Source organism: Tachypleus tridentatus, chromosome 7, assembly GCF_004210375.1.
Source record: "Tachypleus tridentatus isolate NWPU-2018 chromosome 7, ASM421037v1, whole genome shotgun sequence".
NCBI lineage: Eukaryota > Metazoa > Arthropoda > Merostomata > Xiphosura > Limulidae > Tachypleus > Tachypleus tridentatus.
In genome coordinates, this window is record NC_134831.1 from 159,558,212 (window position 1) to 159,583,175 (window position 24,964).

The 24,964-nt window shown below is 32.7% G+C and overlaps 1 protein-coding gene across 1 annotated transcript in view; it reads right to left on the minus strand.

Moving 5' to 3' along the window:
* The window catches only part of LOC143257013 (uncharacterized), a 60,740-nt gene that overhangs the window by 22,960 nt on the left and 12,816 nt on the right, over positions 1-24,964 (minus strand). Inside the window, exons 3-4 of the mRNA XM_076515063.1 lie at positions 11,567-11,745; positions 2,335-2,525 (exon numbers count right to left, since the gene is read on the minus strand). Coding sequence (XP_076371178.1) covers positions 2,335-2,525; positions 11,567-11,745 — 370 coding nt within the window. The remainder of the gene's footprint in view (positions 1-2,334; positions 2,526-11,566; positions 11,746-24,964) is intronic.

The window sequence follows — 24,964 nt, forward strand, 5'->3', positions numbered from 1 at the left end:
TTCTAAATGCATTTGAAGAGTTTGTTTTCAGTAAAACTTATTATTTTATCTACCTTAACACTATACAAGGTTGGTAAATTTAACTCACCTCATAAACCATCACCACACACAAAAAACTGAAATAAATCTCAATTTCCCTTTATTTGTTTCTGAAATTACTCTGAAGTTTAACACAAAACTACATTTGTTTATTCTAAGTAGCTTTAAATTTGTAACATTATACATCTATTTATAATTAGATTTTATTCTTTTTTTTTGTCCTTTGAACCATGTCTAACTACTATTCACACCATTATAAATTGTAAATCACTTGGGGAAGGAGGATCTCGCATTACATTACTGAATTGTTACTCAAGAAATAATTGCATGCACCTCTCAAGAAACAACATTATTATATTATTATGATTAATTATTTTGAGGAGATCAGTGTCCACTTAAAATCCCTCAGGGGATTAGTGGAGAACCTCTGTCAGGAGGCATTTAGTAGAAAAGCACCAAATGAGAGGTTAGGATAAAATAAAGGCAGCCCCATGTACTTGCACTAAAAATATCAGATGTGGAAAGTCTAGGAATGGTAAATCTGTTTTGAAATAAGCCAGAAAGCAAAAAGATCCAAAGCTTAAGACAGATGAGGTATGCTAGATCCAACACAAAACTGAGGCTAAAACTGATTAACATGAATCCTGAAAATCGAAGAGAGGAAAAAACACGATATTCCCAACATGCAAGTTGTTTTTTAAATTTTAGATACAGACAAAAAATAGCATACCTGTGAAATGATGTAACAAAATGTCTGAGGCAGACCTGGCTGCTTCCACAGGTGATATATGGGATTGCATGGCATAGGAGGGAGAAGAACAAAAGGCAGGGAGAAGAACAAAAGTCTCTCCAAACACTCAGGAGAAGAACAAAAGTCTCTCCAAACACTCATTGTCAAGCCCATGTTCTTTCTGACAGGGAAATTCTTGTACAGATTCAGGAAAAGCCACTTGTCTTATATAGTGTTTAAGTTTATGTTGAACTAAGGCCAAGACCTCTTCAGCTAAAAATGTAAACCTGAAGCCTGAGAATTATCATTTGAAGTAGCAGTAGTCACATTAGTAGAAACCGTGACACAAAATTCCAAGTTCATGATGCAACTGAGATCAATTCACCAAATTATACACTGAAGAAAAACAATACAGTTGACTCCAATTCAAGTTGCAATTGAAAGCATGAACTATTTCAAATTATTATTTTGCACTCAACTTTTTTTTTGCAAATGTGAAAAAAAAATGCAAAATTCTCTAATGCCGAAATGAGAAGTGAAGGTTAGATCAAGTAGTACAGATGGAGTAGCCTGTATCAGGAGAGTGTCTAATTCCTATTGATGGATAGTGCTGCATACTTATTTGCATAAGATGCAGTAAAGCCACATAGGATAGGTGGAAGTTTCAAGGCTAGTAGGAAGCAAAAAAAATGTTTGAATAAAGGGCAGCATTGAATGAGAGAAAAGATGCTGTATTGGATTTATTAGATTAAATAAGGTTAAATTAGGTAAAATAATAATAATAAACAAAATTCCTCATGTGATATAATTGCTAGAAGCCTGTGCTTTACAAAATTTAATACAGTAACATGAGCTGCACATGCACCAAGTGATTTACAACTTGTGTTGTGGGATTATTAGTTAGACAGGGTTCAAAGGGCAATGTAACAATAAAATTAAGTATAAACAGATGTATACCATTATAAGCTTTGATTCCATTAGGATAAACAATTATAACTTCCTGTTACACTTTACAGTCATTACAGAAAAATAAGAGGATAATTTAGATTTTATTTTCTAATTTTTCATGGTGTTTACAAGGTCGATCAAACAGACCAATCCCATACAGAATTATACTATAGAATAATAACTAATAAAATGTAAAGTTTTTCACAAAAAAAATATTAATACATACTTATGTGGTTTTTGAGTTTATGCAAATTAAATGTATAAATTTTCAGATGAAGAACAGTATTTTTAATCTTAATGTGAAAGTCACTCTGCCTTCAGAGGAATCAACAGTCTGACTCCTTACAATTATGAACAAAATTTTAGTAAACGTGACTCCTAATATTAAATGAAAGCTTGTCTATCTTCATTAAGGTACATTAACTACTTTCAGACTTATATTATGCATACCATTGTGATTGCATAGTGGCTACAAGGTCATGTTAAATACACAAGCCTCTATCCAGTTGGGTACTATGAAAATATACTTACTTCAACAACAATATTAAAAAAAAACTGATGTAATTAATTTTGACAAATGAATACTGCTTTAATTTAATACAATTACTTATATTAACCTTAACTTCTTTTTTTTTCTCTTCCCTGACTCAGGTGGGTAAGGAAAGGTTTGATCATTGTTCTTCTCAGGAGTTTTCTGTTGCCATGACACATGTTGAAGCCAGTCACTTCCTCGTGGAAGTGAAATAACACCAGATGAAGACTGTGAGAGAGGAGAAGTGATATGCTGACTAAGAGGTGAAGAAATAAACTGAAATAAAGAAGACAAATTTAATAATTAAAGGTTTTTTACCATAATTATACATTTTTTTTAAAAGCTATTGTGTATTATAATTTCTTTCAGATGAGTCTCCATTTTATTGTTATGTATTAATATTTCAAACAGCCTGAAATTTTAGTTTTAATTTAGAAGTTAATTAAATATCAATATGTATTAAATTTAAGATATTTGCCAACAAGATCGATATATACAATTGTGTTTCTTAATGCAAATATATCTTGATATACAAACAATATTACAATTTATGATAATGGCTATTACAAATAATGATTTACAAACAATACTGACTCTTCTACTTGACCTGGAATGGTGTATTTTACTGACTGTTTACAACAAACAAATTATTTCTCAGTTGATATTATTTAGTTTGTTTTTCCTCACTGATTTTTTAACCTCTAATTCTAAGATTTTTGCAATAAGAATGATAGCTAATGAATTATACAACCTATACGCTTAGTTACATTAGAAAAATCAGGATGCTGTAATACTATTGATAAAATTTAGATGCTCCAGAGTTGTTGTGATTTTTGCAATCAACCCAGATATCTGTAGTGTCATTAATTCCACTGATATCAGATTCAGTTATAAATGAACCAGTATATCGTCACACTGATCTACTCATGATACCCCCAGTAATAGAAAAGAATAAAATAAAAAAGCAAATATGAAGCAACAGCAACCAATGAACTTTCAGTTGTGATGATGTGAAACCAAGAAATCTTGCTAAAATTTATCAAAGACAGGGCCAGATAAATAATGAAAAAAAATTGCATTCCTTTCCTGAGCAGCCCATACTCTGAAAGAAAATGACTGGCTTACGTACAGAAAAAATATTATCTCACAAGCACTGACAAAATATCCACAGTATATAATCTCCAATCACTGACGACCAAACTCATGATCTGCTGATACATATGATGAAATTAACCACTTCGTGACTGGTCATGGGTCAAATACCATGTCATAGTATTTATGTCATTAAGTTTGAAATCAAACTGTAGATTATAATTCAAACTTTAATATTATGTACGAGTTAATTTTTTAGTTTAAAAGTAAATACTAAAAGAACACACCCATATATAGATTTTAGTTTGTCACATGGTATGTTGAATGTAGTGTTGTTTAAAATTAAATGTTTGTGATGTCAAAATACTAAATCTGTTGTTTCATACAAATTAGGGTCTCAAATTATTAATATTAACAAGCTAGAATATAAAATAAGAACCTCATATCTTTTTATTTTGCTGAGATATGGCTTATGTACTCAATCAAACACAGTGGACCTGTTCACCTCTTTTCATTTTTGCAAATTCTCCCTTATATACACTTACTTCAACATATAACATGAGAATAACCAATCAATGTTTTAGAATGTCCCCCCTGGTAGTTTTCTTAGCCATTTTAACCTGTGAAACGGCTACCTCACTCTTTCAAACCAAGATATCAAGGAGGCAGGTTGTGTCTTTAGAATGCTCAGTTTCATATTTTGTAATATCTAAATATATCTTAGTTACTAAGCTAAATAAATTATAATAGAATTTTATGGCATCAGTATAGTTATTTAAGATTTTCTGGTTATTCAACTGTATACACAAAACTTTAAAAAAATTTGTTTGATACCCTCCATGTACAAAATTTTAAAAGGCTTAGCAACCTATGTCCAGCAGCAACCAAGTTCAAAGGTCACACCAAGAAGAGATAATTATTTGCTTCACTTCTAGATTTATTGTTCAATATTTAAAAAAAATAAGTTTAACAATTTTATTTCTAAACAGTAATATTCTATATACATATATAATTTATAATAATTGAAAGAGGACTGTATATTACAAAATACTACTCCACTAAAACATAGCAAAGATAGTTTTATATTACTGGATATGCAACACGAACTTATGTGCACTACATCAATGCAAGTTATGCAATGTTAGCTAGGCATGATTGGAAGGTCAATATAATAAAATACATATGTTTCAGTGAAATTAAATAATTACATCCACTTGAAGCCAAATGAATAAACAAAATCATGAGGAGGGACTGCATTAAAAACAGCAAATCCCAACCTCTGATTAATTATATTATAACCATGAATTATTAAGCCATAAACAAAACACATTACGAAGAAACAAAATACACTACACATTTTAAAAATAATCTTAGGGTACAAGCTACAGCATGAGATTATAAAATGTATCCTAGGTTTTGGAGGTGACTGAGGAAGTAGGACCCACATCACAGTGTGGATACACTGTTTCTCAGTCTTAACCTCCAATTTGCTAGCTTCACATAAGATTAGAAATTTTAGAAATTAGGAGAGGGAGATGTGGGCGCTCAAGCCCACAATGTTCCACATCTATATTAACGTTCACTGCCTGCAGACAGTTGTGGGAAGGTGACTGCTCTCCCAGTGTGGGTCCTACTTCTGCAGTCACCTCCAAAACCTAGGATACATTTTATAATCCCACATTGTAGCTTCTACCTTAGGATTTTTTTTTAAAACATGCAGTGTACCTTGTTTCATGTTAATGTTTTGTTCATGGCTTAAAAATTCATGGTTTTTATACACACACACAAATATATATTTTCATAAGACTTAAGCTACTTAGACTAACATCTGTATTTTCGTGTTATAATGTGTAGTCATTTCAGCATGATGGTTACAAGGTTGGTCAAGTGACAAACCCAATATAGTTAGAGTATGGAAAATAAAATAAAAAATCTTACTGAAAACAAACATTTGAAATGTAATTAGGAGGTATTTGAGATTATGCAAATTATATTTGAGATTTTTGGGATGATGAACAGTTTTTTTTAATCATAACATGAAATCATTTTGCACTAAAACTAGTAACAGAACAGATTTGACATTTTCAAAAACAAATCTTTAGTAAAGATATTTTATTAAAAATCTGATTTTTTGTGTACAAAATACATGTTGTATCAAATGTTATAGTGCAAATACTTAACATGTGCAAATGTGTAGACAAACTTGTGTATATTATACCAAGCCAGTTACAAAAGGGTTAACTGGTGTAAAAAAAAAGTTTTAAGAGTTTGAGAGGGCATAAGATTTGAAGTAATTGTAAATAAAAGTTCTGTAAAGGCTATGAAATCACAAGCAAGTGATCATGAAATTTGGAGAGTCATTATTAAAGCAACATAATAATAATAATTTATATTTGCATAATAAAAAAGGAACAGGAAAGAGAACAACTTAGCTGTATTCCTGATGATGAGAAACCCACTTGAAATAAAAATGTATCTCAGAATGGCTGGTATGAGTATTAACACTTTTACTGATAAGAAGAGAACAATGTTTTGACCTTCCTAGGTCATTTTCAGGTTAAGAAAGATGACCTAGGGAGGTTGAAACATTGTTCTCTTCTTATCAGTAAAAGTGTTTATACCCATACCAGCATTTGTGATACAACTCATCTGCATGTACATATATCTTTCTGAATCATCATGAGAAATTAAAAGAAGGGTCTATATCTCCAGTTATATGACTGGATTGTTGAAATTACCCCCAGTCAAGGGACTGCACAAGTCAATCTAGAGTCATAACAGAACAATTTGAGAAAAATCAAGAACTTGAGTGTTGTATGCATTCTGCATCAGAAATGTTCCACATTTCCAGCTAGACCAAGTAGAGGCAAGAGAGAGAGAGTGAGAAAAAAAGATAACCTACAATCTTCTACAAAATTACAGAAGATAATTATGGATTTATGTTTGTTTGTTTTTCAAAATACAAAGAGCTTAATAAATGTCAGAAGAATAATTTGGGGTGGTCCAGTACCTTTATAACATAAAAACTATAAAATAACAAGTGCATTAAAATAGATGACAGTAATCAGTGGTGTGATGATTAGTCAGAATAACTAAAGATTGATCACAACATTTCAATTCAATTATTATTTTCCATAAATGACTACAATATTAGTTGTCAGAGATATGTTTTTTATATCCCCATTTCTTCATCTTATCACAAAAAAACCAGAGGTTTATGAAGTAAATAAATAATAATTAAGATATGTACTACCATTTGTTAATGATCAACAAATCCCATCAGGCTGAGATTTAGTTAAAAAAATAAACTACTGAAACAATTCTTGGAATTCAGTATGTTTGAAACAAAACTGGGAAGAACTTATTACTTGAAATCATACCATACAGAAAAAAAAGCCGATTTTGATAAGACAGCCATGAAGTTTTCACGCATTTCTTAGCTATGAATGTATCATTTGCAGAGAAATATGTATAGATAGAAATAATTTCAAAATACAACTTCACAGTTGTTTTATTTCAACATAATGAATAATAAACACAATCACACTTAAGGGATTATAATCTATGACCCATCAGTTCTGGTGAAACAATCACTGATTTTAATATTTTAACCAATTCTCACAATTAATAGCCTTTTATCATTTCTTACATTTAAAATAACTATCTTAACATAATAATTCACAATAATAAAATACAAGTTAATTACTTAAAAGTAACATATTAATATATGAAAATACATGGTCACATAACTTTAGTATGACATGTCTGCTGTAACAAATTTGTTATTCAACACTAGGAATAATCAAAACATTAAAACATTAATACTAAGATTAAAAACAAAAAGATACTTACCTGAGCTCTCACAAGTAAAACAAAATAGTCTCACAATTAAAAAATGCCATAAAAACACATCTAATCTTCAAACTATAAACAAAAATATATAAATATTTGACATAACTTCAAAACTTTTAATTTAACAATATAACTTTAGCAACTTCAACCATACAATATTAGTTCTTGCAGAGACTTTAATCACTATTCATCTAATAATTAAACATTTAAAAATCATTATAATGCAGAGAATTTAAGAATTTCAAGCAAAATCCAATTTATTATTTATATTCTTGAGTGTATGGCATTTCAGTCTTTATTTCATTTTTTTTTTTTTTTTAATATTAACTACCAGACAACAAGACAACAGTCCAATGCTGAATAATTATTGGCTACTGACAAAACATTTGATCGACTTTTATTTTTTTTATCATAGAGTGAATCACTAATTTATATACAGCCATGTAATATAGCTATATAACAAAAATCCTGGTATTAGTCATTTGGTCTCACTGTGAAAATAGAATGCTATTAGAATACTTTAATGAGTTGTGAGCCATTACTATGCATAAAAAAAACACAAAAGAAAACTTGTATAAACAACAGAAAAAACAGTACACAAGAATGAATAATTTATTTACAACAATTTAGTTAATTATTAATTAAAAATAAAGGAATTTCACTCCAAAAACTTTCTTCATTCTACCAAAACAGACCGTATTTTATTTTTCTAAGGATAATTAATAACTTTTGTACAATGAGTTTTGCTACAACATAGATTAATTTATTTGTAATTTATACTTAGATGTAATAGGTAAAAAGTTAGAAAAGCGTAAAAGTGACTGATGTAACACACTGGCAAAGCTATCAGTAAACAACAAAGCACAATCCTCAAACATTCAAGCAAAATCATTACTTTTAACAATTTAGAATATCCTTACCTTGTTTAATTAGCTAAAGAATTTGAAAATATCTGTCTGTGGTAGATGCCTGGAAATCTGCAGCATGATGTTTAATTTTTTTTTATCCATTGTAAACATACCCCCAAAATATTAGGAAGCATCTATGTAGATAAACTGTTGAAACTCTGTAAATTCATCCTATTCATACAATTATTATTAATTAAATCATGACTGTTGAGCAAAAGTTGCTATTGCATTAGCAAACATGGACTTTATTAGCTGTGTTTTTTTTCAAAAAAAGATTTTACATACATTTCCAGTTTTAGACAAGCATGTGTCAATACATTTAACTGTAAATCACAATAAGTGAAGATAAGGTTTAACCTGTATTGCCAGGAAGGCAATAGTCTTCCATTGTTGAGAAACTATGAGCCTTGAAATAAAGTGAGTTTAGTGAAATCAATAATAATTTGAAGTTGGCAGTTTTGAGTGTACTTTATTAAGTTTCAATATTTTGCTTAAGTTAATTCATAAAGCAGTATAAGTGAAGTAATAATTGTTTTTCTGCTAACGCCTTTACTGAGAATGTAGTTAGTCCTATGTATTCTTTTAAAACACACAGAGCATGATCACTTGCCTTTATATTGAAATATTCTATATTGTATTGTTCAGTGCAACATTTCCATAAGAGTAGGACATGTACTTGCAGTGGATACGACCAATTAAGGTAGAGACAACAGTGCACTAATACAAAATTAAACTCTTTAAAACAATTTGGTAATGAAAATAATTAATTACAACAACAACAAAAAAAGTATCTCCATGTGTCATATATTGTCATTTAACTGTCTTTCACTGATTTAAAAAAAAAGAAAGATGAGTAGCAGTGCAAAAATCATATTTACTAAAGGGAGTGAGGATGGCAAAAGTTTGGGAAATGCTGATTCATTGTATTTTTAATTGTGATTAACTGTGTTTAATGTACAAGTTTGTGCATTGCTTTGTCTCTCTCTTTTCACAGCCTTTCTCTTACAACTCAAAGGGTAATGCACATTAAAACCTGAAATCCCATAACCTCCTGTTGTCAGCAGGTCTAACTTGTTTACACTTACTTATACAAGAGATATCACATTCTCATTATAACATATGAGCCATAACCTCTAGATATTTAAGAATTATTTAATTTTTTGTAACAATAATGATAAAAGAAAATTATTTTAAAAGTAATAGTTATGAGAAGTGTATTATACAACTCTGTACAAGCCATACGATAACTATACACTTGATTATTATATTAGGTTTTAGTAACATTGCTGATGCCATCTTACTTGAAGCTTCTAAGTTTTTCTAGTTATGTGTAGTATTCTTGCTACAGTAGGGATAGGTAACTCTAGATTTTTCTGTTGCATGTTATAAATATGTGCAGATACAGAACATCAAGGAAGACAGAAGTTTGTTAGTGAAAGAAAACCTGAAGTTAGCCATTGTATGAGTGATTAGCCTTAACATTTAATTTCTTTTGTGTATTACACAGCTATATTGTAACAGATACAAGGAAAATAATTTGTCCTGTCAAAAGGTGTTCTAAAGTAACTGAACCAGTCTGAGTGAATTTTGACAAAAAGGAGATAATTATCAAAAGTTCTACACTAACTGAAGAAGAAACTTACATGTCACTGTTCCTAAAGGAGTAAGCACCAAAAGATATAAATGAGATGATCAAGCTGGCAGAACAGTATTTGAAAACCCATAAAGGGAAAATAACTGGTAAGTCTAAGAATAACCAGTTAAAGTTGAAACCTGTGGTGGCTGACCAAAGGCGGCAGGAGATTAGCAGGCAAAATGGAGAAGAGATGCTATATTTGTTATAAATGAGGCACACTGCAAATGAGTCCAAGTGCGTCACTAACAAGCAACAGCAGATATCTCACAATAAAGCTGTGAGAGCTATCTACAAAGATGGCACTGGCAAGAAACAAGAAAAAAATGAGTGCCATTATGGATGTTGCTGCCAGAAGAAACACAATGGTTACTTGTCAGGTTCACTATTTCCATGATTAATCACTGTAGTGCTAATGATCAGTTCAAGTTAAGAAATGGATCAAAGTGTTAGCTGTAATTGGAATACTGTGACAAACACTGAAGGGTACCAAATATATCACAACATGCCAGAAGGCAAAGACTATGTTGAGGACAAGAAAGTGAATGTCCTATGAGACACTGGCTGAAATAGGCTAGCAGTGAGAACCAGTCTTGCATCTGATGACCATATGACAAACAAGGTACATATTTGTGTGCTGATTGAGGTGACAGTGAGAAAGTTTCCCATATCAAGAATAAAGGTGGACATCTCATATTATGTGATAGACCTCAAGGCCATATGTGTGAAAACACCCATCTACGACTTAATGACTTGAAATACACCAGGTTGTAAAAATTTAGAGGAATCAAACAGAAAGAAAATGGATGAAGAATCTGACCTACAGTTACAAGAGCTCAAGGAAAGAAAAGCCAGCAAGATATCAAGCTTCTTAATGTCTTAAAAAGTGACATCCTGAATGCATGTTCATGGGAGCTGAAGGAAACACTGAAAAAAGATCCATCACTATAGAAATTTTGGGACAGTGTGAAAGTTGATCACAATACAAAAAAGAAAGCTTTAACACATTAGAGTACTGGAAAAGAGTATTGAATCAGGCATATCAAAAGCAGTTCCACTAGGGAAGTTAAATACATAGAAGGAAGTATGAAGTACATATATGAAAAGAAAGCTAAGGGTTGACAGTCTGAGATTTGACATAAAGTCTTAGTTCTGCTACCCACAGTCAATACAAAATCATACTGTAGTAGAAAGGATCTTTTGCTGTACAAAAAGTGGTCAACAGAATGCACTACAAGGTCAAAATGGATGGCATGACCAAGGTCTACTACACCAATCTGTACTTCATGAGGGAAGAAAACATTATGGGTGCAGCTACTGAAGTATGAATAGACATGGCAAATGTGGTTGTAAGCTTTGGTATGAGAGCTATGGACCTGCTGCACCTAAGTAAAGTTTACTCAAAATGGATGGTGAGCATGTTTTTGTTCTCAGTTTTTCATATGACACTAATGATTGCATTTAATAATGTTTAAAAATTTAATTTTCAAATGCAAGATTCTTCTGAAATATCTTGTTTTTGTAAATAAAAGATAGAAAGAGTTGAAACAAATGGGTTCTACATTTCAAATGTATAAAAATATATTACTGTATAAAATTCTACACTGTGACTTAAGACATATTTTATGCTATTACAACTTTGTTGTTTTCTTAAATCTGTCTTTAAGTCTTAGAAATTTGTGAATACATTTTTACAAAAAGTATACTTATACTACTTATCCTAATACAGATACTGCACAATTTAGTTCTGCATTATAAACATTAGTTACATATAAACTAATGAAATTATTTATCCTTTTTAGAATTAATACTGATCAAAAAGACAGACCAACCTCTTCTTCGGAATCAAAACTGTGGACACTCGGACTGTCATTTACTTCATTGCCTTCCTTTATGTCTAATGAGGAAATACATTGAGATTCAAACTGATCTATGACTACCTCATGTTGGCTACCATCAGATGAATGTGAGAGACAATCCAATTCTTCAGTAGAATAAACTATTTCAGCACCTAAGAAATGAGAGTCAGTGTCAATAAAAATAAAATATAGATTGTGTAATTAAAATTATCTTCAACAAGAACACTTACCTCAGCCAAACTTCTTTACCATTTATTAACTGATTATCACCTAAAAGATAATATGCATACAGCTACGTTACAATACATTCTTCATACATCATTCTACTATGTATTAGAGGATGCTTTTTTTATTTTATTAAACTATTGACTGACTGTTCTAAATGTGCACTGAAATTTTGCAAGCCATACACTTGTACATGGCACACTCTCATTCAACTGCTGGTAGCAGACCATACACTATACTGTGAATCAACAGTTAGCATTAAACTACATGGACTAATACTTGTATGCTTCTAATAAGAGACTAAAAAAACACACACACAAAAACTGTTAAGTAAAAACTGATAATGTCTAAATCACAGTGTCTTTCAGTCTCATCAGAAAACTAGCCAAGAAAAGTCACAAGAATGGAAGAAGTCATAATGGACACTACAAAAACAAGCATCAAAGTGCATGTACAAAACAAATTTCTAAGTTTTAATGACTAAAATTTAACAGAGAAAAAGAAGATTAACAGGAGAAACACTTGATACCAATTCTTTACTACTAAAATCTTAGAAAAGTTTTATTAAAATAAGCTTATAAAGTGAGAGCACAAGATTAGCTCAATATTTATATAAACTCAGGATAATTGACATTTATTTATAGTAAAAGCTATACTTGGCACCACAGCTGAACATGGGTAGTTCTGAATAGGTGAAAATTCTGATTATGAAAACATTTCCTCAATATAGCCCAAACAAAATTTTGATAACTAGTTAATGTTCTAAAGTACTATATTCTTATACCATCTATAATGTTAACAGTTTCAAACAATAATAAATATTGTTAAAAACCTTAAGCTATACAACAATATTCATGAGTATAATATTTGAAATGTCAGTCACAGTTCAAGCAGCTAACAACTGAAGCTTGCTGATAGGAAATAACATAAGTCACAGGATTCTTACTATATTATAATGGATATTTACATTTGAAAATGAAATGTTTTATTAGAAGAGGCTTCCAGATATGAATATGCCAAATAATGAAACTTCTACTGTATAAAACTTTTAATTACTGGCAAAATTATGAGAAGATATATGACAATAAGTCCTACTGACAAAATTATTTCATTTGTTCACTGATAATCAAAATTTTAAGATGTTTCAAACACTTTCATTAGGTGACATAGAGAAGAAAAGAGCATTTACAAAAATACATCTATCAACAAGGTGAAATAATACTTTCCTGTTGCCACTCTAGGTTAGGTGGATATTCAAACTAGCTATTTACTGCCATGGTTACTAAAACACTACACTTTTGTTCTGTTCAGTTTAAACGAAAGTTACAAAACCTAAAATAATAAATACAACTTTTCAGTCTATATAGATATAATTCCATAAATGATTAAACAGAGAATATCTTACAATGAAGAATACCTCCAAGAAATTATTATTTTACAAAACATTCCATGGGTGTTATTTCAGTGCAGTTATGTAACAGGAGTTGCCACTGGGTACAAAAGAACCAAATCTATTTGAGGAAGCTGGAGAGTAAATGGAGGCTCAAGTAATCAAAGAATTTAATAAATAATAAAAACAATGATTCATAATTACAGTTTTAGAAACTCAACTGAACCCATCATTGGCTTCCAATTTAGAAATACACCCTACCTGTACTTTGTTTCAACATCCTCTACATCATCTTAAGGAGTTATCTGCAAGATGTGCTAATAAATACATTTTTTTTCCTGTCACATGGTACTACATTTCTTTCTTGAAAAGCCGTAATGCAACAAGGTTGAACTAAAATTGCAGTCCCTCCCACAGAAACATTTTGTACAGTGTTGTTTTTACATGCTCTGCAATAGCCAACTTTTCTATTTAATTACTTTGTGACCTTCATGTTAAATACCTTTAGTCTGATCAATATAAATACTTCCACATTCACATTCTATCTTCTAACCAATTTTATCCATAGTACTCTCCAACACTTTTTTAAATCTTATTTATAGATTTAAAGATTGCAAAGAAGTAGTGTTGCTTGTTAAAAGCTTTATACAACTGATCTAATTATGGAATTCAAGATAAACCTAAGGTTTCTTGTTTTTTTCATAAACAGATCTTAATGTAGTTTTTAAACTAACAGTAAACCTTTGTTAAATTTCTTAAATGATCTAGCTACTATATTTGGCTCAAATCCTTTTTCAACAGCCACATATTTAATTAATAATTCATTATGTAAATCTTCTTGTCTTTAACAACTTTTTAAAGCTCTGTAGAGAATGTCAAAACATTGTACATGTAGTGTATTTTTTTTTTAAATGGAAGCCATTAGAGCAGGGGTTCCCAACCTTTTGGCACTCGCGACATGAAAATGTAATTGATGAAATAAAATTAATGTTATCCCAAGCTACTTCTAACAAGGCTACGCGACTCCCCTGCCAAGGCTTTGCGACCCCCTGGGGGGTCGCGACCCACCGGTTGGGAACCCCTGCAAAAGAGACTTCAACAGAGTTTCTGAAATTCCATAAATATTAAACATTGGTTTTAACTACTTATTAAATTTGAAACTATACATAAATAATAATGACTCATATTTATGATTCAAAGAATCTTTGCCTCTAGTATCAAATAGTTGATAAGGCTGATTTATATAAAGTGATTGTGGAAGATGCAAACCCCTCACAAAAGAGCCAGGTCAAAAAATAGTTGTGGTTAGCACTTCTGATCAAAGTGGGTTCAACCTTCTCTCACTACATCGCTGCTGAAATGTTTGTCATTTCTACTGATACACATCCATCACAGAACTAAGCAAAGACTTGAGTTAGATACATGGCAACCTTAGAAATTAAACTCAGATACCATGAAGAGGACAGCATAACCTCCGTGCCTGAAGCTTAAGCTTCTGGATAATCTGGTGTACCAGGTCATGTTGTGATTGTCTACACAAAGATGGATCAGAGAAATTAACAGGACCCAATCATAGGTTGTAACAAATCACATTTAGAAACTTGGGTAACATATGAATTGGAAGGAAGGCCTAGATTTGTAATCCTATCTCATCCTGATAGAATGCATCCATTGTCAAAGCCCCAGGGTGAAGCATTGGAGACCAAAATGCCAGTAGTTGGATGTTCCAATAACTAGCCAACCCATGAATAATCAATGTTTCAAAATGAGAGTCAATCCAACAGAAAATCTTGTGATATAGCTTCTATTCTGTTGAAAGAATCTGTTTGGGTCAAGAAAATTGATATGCTACTGCAGTCATAACATGTAAAACAAGAAAAGCTTGTAGGGTTGCATGATAGAGGTGGTTCCAAGAAAGGAGGTCCAATGTTAAAAAACAACGCACCCTGTGTCAAGTGCCCTCTTGATGGGAAATGCAAGACACCAACATGAAACTGTTGAAGTGATACCTGACAACTTTCCCCTTAATAAGTCTTGACCATTTTCAAGAGCAATAGGTTCTAAAACATAGTGTATGAAAGCCTTGTCCTCTGTGCACAGACCCTGGAATTACTGAATATTACTATGTGCACCACATTCCTGAAATGAGGCATTTGTGAAGAGGAGGAACTCTATATGAAGTGGCCATAGAGGAAACCATACCTTGGTATTATTTTCATATAACAACTTTTTGTGATTCAAAAAACAGTCCTTGATAAGGAAATTGGGGAATCCAGTGAATTTATGTGTAATGTGTAAAAGGATCTTTTGTGCATGAGGGATTTAAGAGATGCCCATATTCCAAAAAGAAAAAAGAACCATCCATTCAATTGGAAAATGAGAGGTGAGATCAGACTTCCTGTTCTACAGCATGAAACCAAGTGAGAGTTGGCTGAAAGTTGAATCCAGGTGTGACATTCAGACAATTGGTGAGGTGGTGCCAGCAGCAGCTAGTCCTTCATGAAATGAACTACAGAATGTAGGTGGTGAGAAAATGCTCTAATGAGTTGGAAAAACCCATTTGGTACCAGTGCTATTAAGAAGGTAAAAACCCTGAAGTGCAGTACCTGACCACAGTGCACAAAAAACAGCAAAAGTGGTCAGATATCACCACTATGGAATATGTAGGTAGGAGCCAAATATACTGAACTTGGACATCCACCATTCTAGTACAAAATGTCAACTCAGAGTGAGGAATGAGTAATTTGAGAACACTGAAGAATCTAGATACTGATATAGAAAAATTGATTAATAGACATTAATCTCCATATTTCTTGGACCTAACACACCATAAAACCTCAGAATAATTTGCATGAATACCTCTATTCTCCAGATCAAACAAACTCTAACAGCTTTATAACCAAGTCCCAAAATCTAAGGATCCGTGGTAGAAGGAAACCCTACATGTTGAGTGATAATGGTGTTGAAGAAATGAACTGAATAATTAATCTTGACTCAAGGGCCTTTAGAGCCTATAAATCCATGATTAAGAAACATTTTCAGAACTAAGCTCTCACAGACCCTGAAAACATACAATTATCATTAATACCACTGGCAGCATTCAGACTGAGTAGCAGAACCCTTGGATATGGACAGAATCAATTCTGTGTACCAGTGGACTGAGATGCTGATGTCAGTGGTAGAAACACTCCAATATGGGTAGAATTATGAACTCCTGGAAGAGCCTATAAAGATCAAAACACCTATTACAACAAAGATGAATACAGAAGCCAACTGAACCAATATGCATGCTAACAATGGATTCAGCTCATCGTCAATGAATTTGGTGATCCTGAGAGTCTTCTAACAGAGTTTAGTTTTAAGAAAACAATATACTGGACTTTAGAGTTGTAAGTCTCTAGAGTACAGGGTGGCAATGATCTAGTCAGGTTAACTATAAAGACCTTAATTTCTAAAAGCAAATGTATTCTTTGAGAGTTGGAATATTCTTCCATCTGGCAATCATCAGCTAATCACTTAGTTCCAACAACCATGCTAAATACAGCAGAGATGTCCCTTCACATAACTGAGCAGCGTATCTCTCTGCATGAAACACTATATCAGTAAATGAAGGGAACTAAGCATTCTCATCATTTTTAGCAATAAAGTAATGTGCAGGCTCAAAAGCAACTGGGAAAAATCCAAAATGTAACACACTTAATGGAACCAACTGAAGGAAAAAAAGAGCCTGAGACAGCTTATCCCAAAATGGACTCCTTAGAAGCCAACAGAATAAATAAGTCCACATTCTCCCCCAGGATTGTCACCAATTGCAACCTCAGAGCACCTCCAGTGGAACACTACTGAACTGAATATAGGTCTCTATCTTACTATGAGTCTACTGACAGCCTCAACTGAGAGTGACTCTCCTCTACATCCAGTTATTGAACAATACTAGATGTTAGAGGTTGTGCAGAAGAAACCTGATTTGCCTCTCTGCTAGAAATAACAATTTGAGAATTCATGCCATACATCAGTTTGACAAATGATAGATTTTTTTGTTTTTACAAAAATCAACTAGGTAACATAAAGAGCACCTGAAATATCTTCTAACAGTCATAGCACAGAGATATTATTAGTGAACATTGTTGACAGAAGTTATAACATTATCTGAATGAGATGCTTATATACAACATAAAAGACAAATATTAATAAGGACAAAATAAATGGTGAATAAAAGACTGGAGAAAGTGAGAAAATGATAAAACAAATGCTTAGATGGGTGAAGGAAGGAACCCTGGCAATCAAATAATAGCTTTAGTGTAAAAGGAGGTAAATGTATTGGAATCTTCTACCCAGTTTATCAGTTTGTTAGGAAGACAGTTAAACTATTGTTGTTTAAAAATATTCTGTTATATTGCCTCATGTATTTTTTGTATTATCAAATGTATATTTGAAAGCTCCAAGAATTTTTTTATTGAACTAACTTAGTGAAAAAAACGAGGCCCAGTACATTTAACTTTATGACAATTACACTACCAGAGGTTTGACTAATTCACACACAGGGTAATGAATACAATATAAAAAAAAAAAGAAAAAGAGCAGAATCCAGAAAAATACAGGTCCAAGCCAAAAGTCCTTTGTTGTGATTGATCTTCGATTATGTTAATGAGACAACAGCCAACTGCTCAAAACCAGTGGACTTCACTGGAGAGTCAGAAGTTCTATCAAAACCACATGTAGAGTATCAAAAGAAATACAGCCCAAAAGTGGATTTATGGACAAAGATCTCCCCATTGACAAGACAGTAAGCACCAATATGGGAACTAGAGGTTATCCCATCTTTACATCATAAGTCATGTAGAAGAGAATCACCAAGAAAAAAAAATTGACTGAACAGTTTACAAATAGCACATACAATAGCAAGAAAGATTTTTTGTTAATCAGAATCTTGACTGTACTTCATTTAGCATAGTTAATAAATGATTTAGTAATTTTAATGTCTAGTTTTGAAGATTCATTTTAGTTAATTTCAAATAATAACATTAGTAGTAATCATGGAATTAATGCAGTGTTTTACTTAAGTATCAGCACTGTTCAAATCATTCCAGAAGCAGAAGTGTTACATGCTATGCTTTTAATAATTTTAAAATTTGGACATTTTGTATTGTTTATGTAAGTTTTGGCATGAATTTTAGAATTAGACATGGTGTGATAAACTTGCAATGTTTTGAATTTTCTAAAATGGAGTAAAAATATAACATTATTTAAACTAGATGACTATTCACAAGTTAATTCAGTGAGCAATTTAATCTCTTTGTTAGTCAATTATTCAATGAGTTAATTAGTTGGTAAATCTGTTCAATTGTTATTAATTGATTAATCAAGCAACTACTAAATTATAAAGTGTGCTAGTCAGATAGTTTAGAACTGCTCAAAGATACTATAGGAACTTTAACAAGTAATTATGCAACTGCTAAGCTTTGTGAGTTAGACCTATCAGTGAATGTTGCCTGTCAGATTTGAACAGTATAGTCAATGTTATATAACTGATCTTTGCATTATTTTTACAAAATAAAAAGCCAGCTGTGCAACAAAATATATGATTTTAACACTATGTTGTAGAAACTGTGACTATTATCTGTAAAACCTTTAGATAGGAAGTTCACTGATCTAGTGGATTCCTAATATCTTTTTTTTTAAATATAAAACCAGACAAAAACATTGACTGGGATTGCATTAACCAAATATAAAAGGAGAGAGATTTTTTACAGTGATTTGGGATGGTTTACCATATCAATTGATCAAAACTCAATCTAACTGTGACATCATTTCAGATTTATTGTTAACCACTAATAAGATTACAGTTGCAAGAGTATAAGTAGGGAAACAATTCTGGAATAGTAATTTTTGAACAACTAGTTTGATGTTCTGCTGCATTTAAATTAAAAGAAAATGAAATTATAGGTTGTAGTTTACAGAGAATTTTAAACTCAGTATACAAACATTCTTAAAAATAGGAAAATAATAACAAAGGTCAAATCTAAATTTGCTTACTAAAACATAAAGGAGATAATCAGGAATAACTAATTTTGTTTGTTTTAAAGCAAAGCAGCATTGAATCAAACTATGTATTTTAGCACTGTAAGTCTGTAAACACACTCTTTCCTTCTTTGTGAACCTGACGATGACTGAAGAAGGTCGAAACGTTATCCGCTCCTCTACATAAAAATTTTCTCAACCCAAACCAGCTGTTTTTACATACATATTTTTCTCTGCAAGTGGGTTTTCTTGCCATAACTGAAGTCAAGAGATGTAACATGAAACCCTCTTCATTTATTTGTAGTTGGGCTGTTTGAAGAGTGGAGAGTTGCTTATAGAGCTGGGCAATAAGTGGAATTTAATCATTGGTTAACCAGGAATGCTACTTTCAATTACCTGATAATGAATCAATTCCTGAATAGATGATGTATTACTGGAGGTGGAACCTCACCTCTAATGTGTGTCACTGATTCTGTTGTAGTATTAATAGTAGTAGTAGTTACAGTTTCACAATCAATACACCATATCTGCAGTAACACATGCTGGAAAACCAATATATATGTGAACTGTATTTCAGCTAATCCTATTGGAGATTTATACAAAATTCATGGCACATAGACTGCCAACAAGTACATGCAAAGTCAGTCTCCTGGGATATTCCTTTGGGAACAAACTTTTTAGCAAGGATTCAACTTCTAATAAGTAAGAGTACCTGTACTTATATTCAGGTAATAATTGCCATTTACCAAGAGTAAACCACTTTCTCTTGAGCAAAACTTTGTTTTTGCACCTTCTGTCATGAGATGGAAAACAAAATTTTATGAGAAATATTACAAACACAGTAACACTAAAAACATCTATATTCATGAATATTTCAATAACTCTTCAAATTCCATCATCAGTATTAAAACCTCAAAAAAAAGTTAGTTCACAGTATTCTAACTACAAACAATATTAGCTACTCAGCAAGTTTCCATATTCATTCAAATAGTTGATAGCAGGTAATAACTGAGTGAAAGTTGCAAATAAAGTATTATGTAAGATTTAATAGTAATGTAGCTACCACTTAGTTCAGGTAAAAAACTATTGTCCAAAAAAAAAAAAAAAAAAGCTCTAAAGCTTGAGTCATTCACAACAAACTTTGTTTTGATTCTGAACAAACTACTACTTAATATTCTATCAAAATATATAACTCCAGCCCAAAACCAAGCATTAATGGAAATTTTTGGTACTGTAGCAGAATAGCTCCTAAAACCCACGTGTGAAGACTTATTTTTGCTGGTCTTGTGCTAGTCAAACGTCAAGCTACCCGGAAACTGACTTTGATGTAGTAGTAGGATGGAGAAAGCCAGTCCAAGGGAGAATTATATCCAATTAATTTATCCAGTCAAAAAACAGGCAGCATAAACAATTTTTACATTCAGTAAGCAGTACAAGTACAGTACACACCATCTATGCCACCACTTTACTCTCTAATAAGGGGAGGCAGTCAAACCCAAGGAGAAGCCTCCATGATCCACCATACTAGTGGTTATGAACTGGCAAATTGCAAGTACTCTTGTACTCCACTAGAAGAAGGGGGGAATGAGATGGAGAATTCAGAGAAATGAAACACCTTAACACTTTGTAATGGGTGATTACAAAAATCCTGTTTTGAAAAGCAGACCAGTCCCAGTTTATTCATCTAGGATCAGAAGGATTTAAACACAACTTTACTTATGTCCATAAGTTGGTACAGTCTGGAGAAACCATCTGGAACAAATTACAAGAAGGAGACTACAAGAAAGAATAAGGAAATCAAATGAAAAGCCAAAGTCACATTAGAAGGTAAAAGGTCATAATAGAGGATATCTGCCAAGGAATTAATGGGCAGGAACAAACACCATGGAAGGAAGCAGTATAAACAACATAAAAATGAAGAGCACATACAAAGACATAGTAGCCTATCTCGATCCAACCAAGGATGGGAAGTGAAAGAAAGGAAAAATTGACAAAATGGAGGAATAACCCTCATGAGCTGCTGAAAGTTTGTGATGGAAAGCTTAATCCAAATAAAGGAGAATACATGTGGAATGATATAGGTTAACAGGAGAAGAAAATGAGTCTTAAAAGATATGTAAAAAATTAAGTATGACGGCAGAGATTCAAATAGAGATAAATTTAGGCAATGGAAAAGCACATTCACATTCCAATCCAGAAGGATTGCATACTGAGGAGTGTGAATCTGAAAGGAACACAATAACAGGGTAAAGGTAGGAAAGGTAAAATATTTATGGCACCTGGTAAAAAGTGTGAGATTTGGCAATCTGATAACCTGCAATCAAGAAGACAGAAGTCTCTTGATCATACAACCAAATGAATAAATCTTTATGATGAGGAACAGTGAGTCAAAAAAAGAAAACCCCTGAATCCAGGACCAATTGTGGAAAAACATTCTATTTAGATTGATAAAAATCCCTAGAAAAATGGAAACTGGAACAAGCTAAAACAGAAGTGACCCACCTCAACAAACTAGAACACCTTGCCAGGGACTGGATAAAAACCAGATCTGAACATGATGGGTTGGATAAAACACTGATGACTAAGACTGACATAGAAGGGATGAAGTTAGAGGAAGAGGGATAAATTGTAACTGAAATAGCCATGGAAATGATAGTTGTGATGGCAAGTAAGGAGCTATCAGAAGGACTTAATGCAGAGTGGTGTGGATGATCAAAATTACACTGGGAGGAATATAGATGCAATAATAAATATATAGGTATTTGTTGGTCCAATCATGATTAAATGCATCAACAACCAAAGCAAGAAGATGAGAAACTGAAGACCAAGGCATAAGTAACTTGGTACTGAAAGATGTGGCAAACTCATCAAGGTGAAGAGTACCCAACTGAAGCTGTAAAACAAGATGGTCAATAGATAGAAAAATCTATTTGCAACAAGGATGGTTGCACCTGAAACATGGTACATAAGGAGATGAAGACCAAGTACATAACCCCCATTCAAAAAAAAAATATATCCAAAATTCAACCAGAAAGCAAGTAAGAACGGGTGCCATACTGGTGATTGACATAAGTCACCACTGTAGAAAATGTCAGAATGGATCATAACCAGATGATTTCTGGCAAGATGAAGAAAATTATCCAAAGCATAACATATGGCCAGGAGCTCCATGATGTTGATACAATAAGATCTTTGGGCCATAGACAACCAACCTAAAGCTTTCTGATAAGTGACCTATATCTCCAGCCTTGTAGGAAGCATCCATGAAGATATACAAATCCAGATAAGAAGCAAGAAGTGGAAGACCCATTGATGTATCCAGTGCAGTTCATCAACAAGAAAAGGAGGAGGAAAAACAGAGCCTTTAATGGATTCTGCACAAGATTCCACTGGCTGTGCATAGTCCACTCAAGAGAACTCACATGTGCTCAACCCAAGAGGATAAAGGCTTACGTAGAAGATCACATCTACAGAAGTGACAGGGCCTTTTTTGTTTGTTTTTTTTATTAAACACAAAGCTGCACAAAGTGCTATCTGTGTTCTGTTTAACAAAGATATTGAAATCTGATTTCTAGTGTTGTAAGTCTGCATACTTACCACTTTGTTATTTGGGGTTAAAATGAAAGCTCCAATAAATGACATCAAAGAAAAGGTTGAACCCAAATGAGTTGAGTGTTTAAAAAGATACACAAATGGACAAAATATTGGATAGATATAAAGAATGACTTCTTTAATTTGATTAACCAACCAACATGAGCTACCTTTGGGAGAAGTAGATGAATGTGATGGGTGGACTCCCATCTGAAACAAGCTAACAGAAGCTAGTTGTCCATATAATGATGTAAGAGCAACCTCAGAGTATGCAAATATTAAAAAAAAGTCCTGACCACTTGAAAAAAGAAAAGAAAAAGACACACAGGACCAAAGCAAACTTGAAGGGCAGGGTGCAAAATTAAGAAACTATCACATGATGACTAAATGGAAGACAGCTCCTTGACAGAAGAGATACTGAAACATGCAAGTTTGCATTTGCAACTTCTACTTTGATCATCCACAAACCTGTGGGAAAAAGCCCACCTAAGGATGAGAAAGGACTCCATGGTAAATTAAGATAGAATCAAAAACTGATTAAGATGAAACAAATCAATCACATGCCATTAGTGCATAGTTTTCTTGAGCATCACAAACAAACTGGAATAAAATTGTGGAGAAGGATGAGCAAGAGGTTTGATGGCATCCAAGGAGAGAGATCTTGTACTGTTTGGACATAAAAGTGGTAGTAGGTTCCTGATGCAACAGAAAGGATATGTGTACACAATATAACAGAGGAGCAAAAAAAAAAGTGAATTATTTTAGTATTATCATCAGTTTCACTGACACTGTTACCAATGCATCCTTCTGCATTGAATAATACAAAGATAGGATGAATCCCTGAAGGTAAGAACAGGTAAGGGGTGGGATAAGAAATAGTAACAGGGGTTTATCTAGACTCTGAATAAAACAAACAATTCACTAAAGAAAGGGTTGTTTGTTGTCTCACCAATTCCACACAGGATTTCAAAGTCTCAGGAATATTCCCTGAAAACATACTACTACAGAAAACGAGCCACATACGAGTCCCAGAGATAAGATGTCAGTAAACGAAAACCTGAGACAAAACAGTATCTCTCCCCAAGTGATTCCAACAACAGAAAAACCATATATGCAAGGAAAAGCCCACAGAAGACAAACATACCAACATGGATGTAATTAAGGAGAGAATATCCCTCAGGATTTCAGTGAACAACCTCAGAAAGGAGGTGGATGGTAAACAAGTAGGCAGGATAAGATGTAGGCAGGAAAATTGGGTGTATGATATAAGAATGGAATGATAAGGGTCCACCCCCACAAAATTGATTCCAACTGTTGAAAATCTATAAACGAACACTCAGCCTAATGGTAGAACAAACTAAACTGATTTGAAGCCTGCAGAGGACAAGGCATGTTAGAACCACCAAGGAAAAAGCAAGTACTAAAAAGAATGGATATTATGTAACAAAAAAGGAAGGGGATCATATAAAATTGAAAAAGTAGATAAAACAGTAAATACCTGATTAAAAAATGTCTAAAAAAAGCAGTAACAAGCCTAGCTGATTCTACAATAGAGGCATAGAAAGATGCCGTAAATCAGATGGAGAGAAAAGACTGTCAAAACCTGGTCAATTTAAACATGTCTGGCATGCTCGGGAGAAATAGGAGCAATATCAGGAGGAGACTGGCTTATATAGCAATCAATCTCATGGTGGAAGAGAGCCAATACATAAGCCTATAGATGAGTTCTTCCCACCTGTAACTTATGTGAGTGTCCTAGTAGAAGATATGATCTCCAAAGAGGTAACCTTACATCACAATTCATTGTGTAACAATGAATAATTAAACACAACCATTTGATGAAAAAAAAAGAACAACAAAAAACTAGGAAAATAAGTTATCAATTTTTTTTTAACTTTTAAAAGAAAAAAAAGAAAAATGAATCCACTTTGGAATGAATAATTAAAAAATGCACTACATTGAACTACAAAAACACAACTAAAAGGCACAAGAAAAAATGTTTTCACACAGGTGTTGCCAGATGAGAAGTGACAGTTAGAATCAGAGAGAATCATGTGTCAAGAGAGTGCACAACACCTCTACTGGTGGAGGGCAGTTTCATGATGATTTACATGAGATACAGTCGAATCATTTGACTGTCAGGT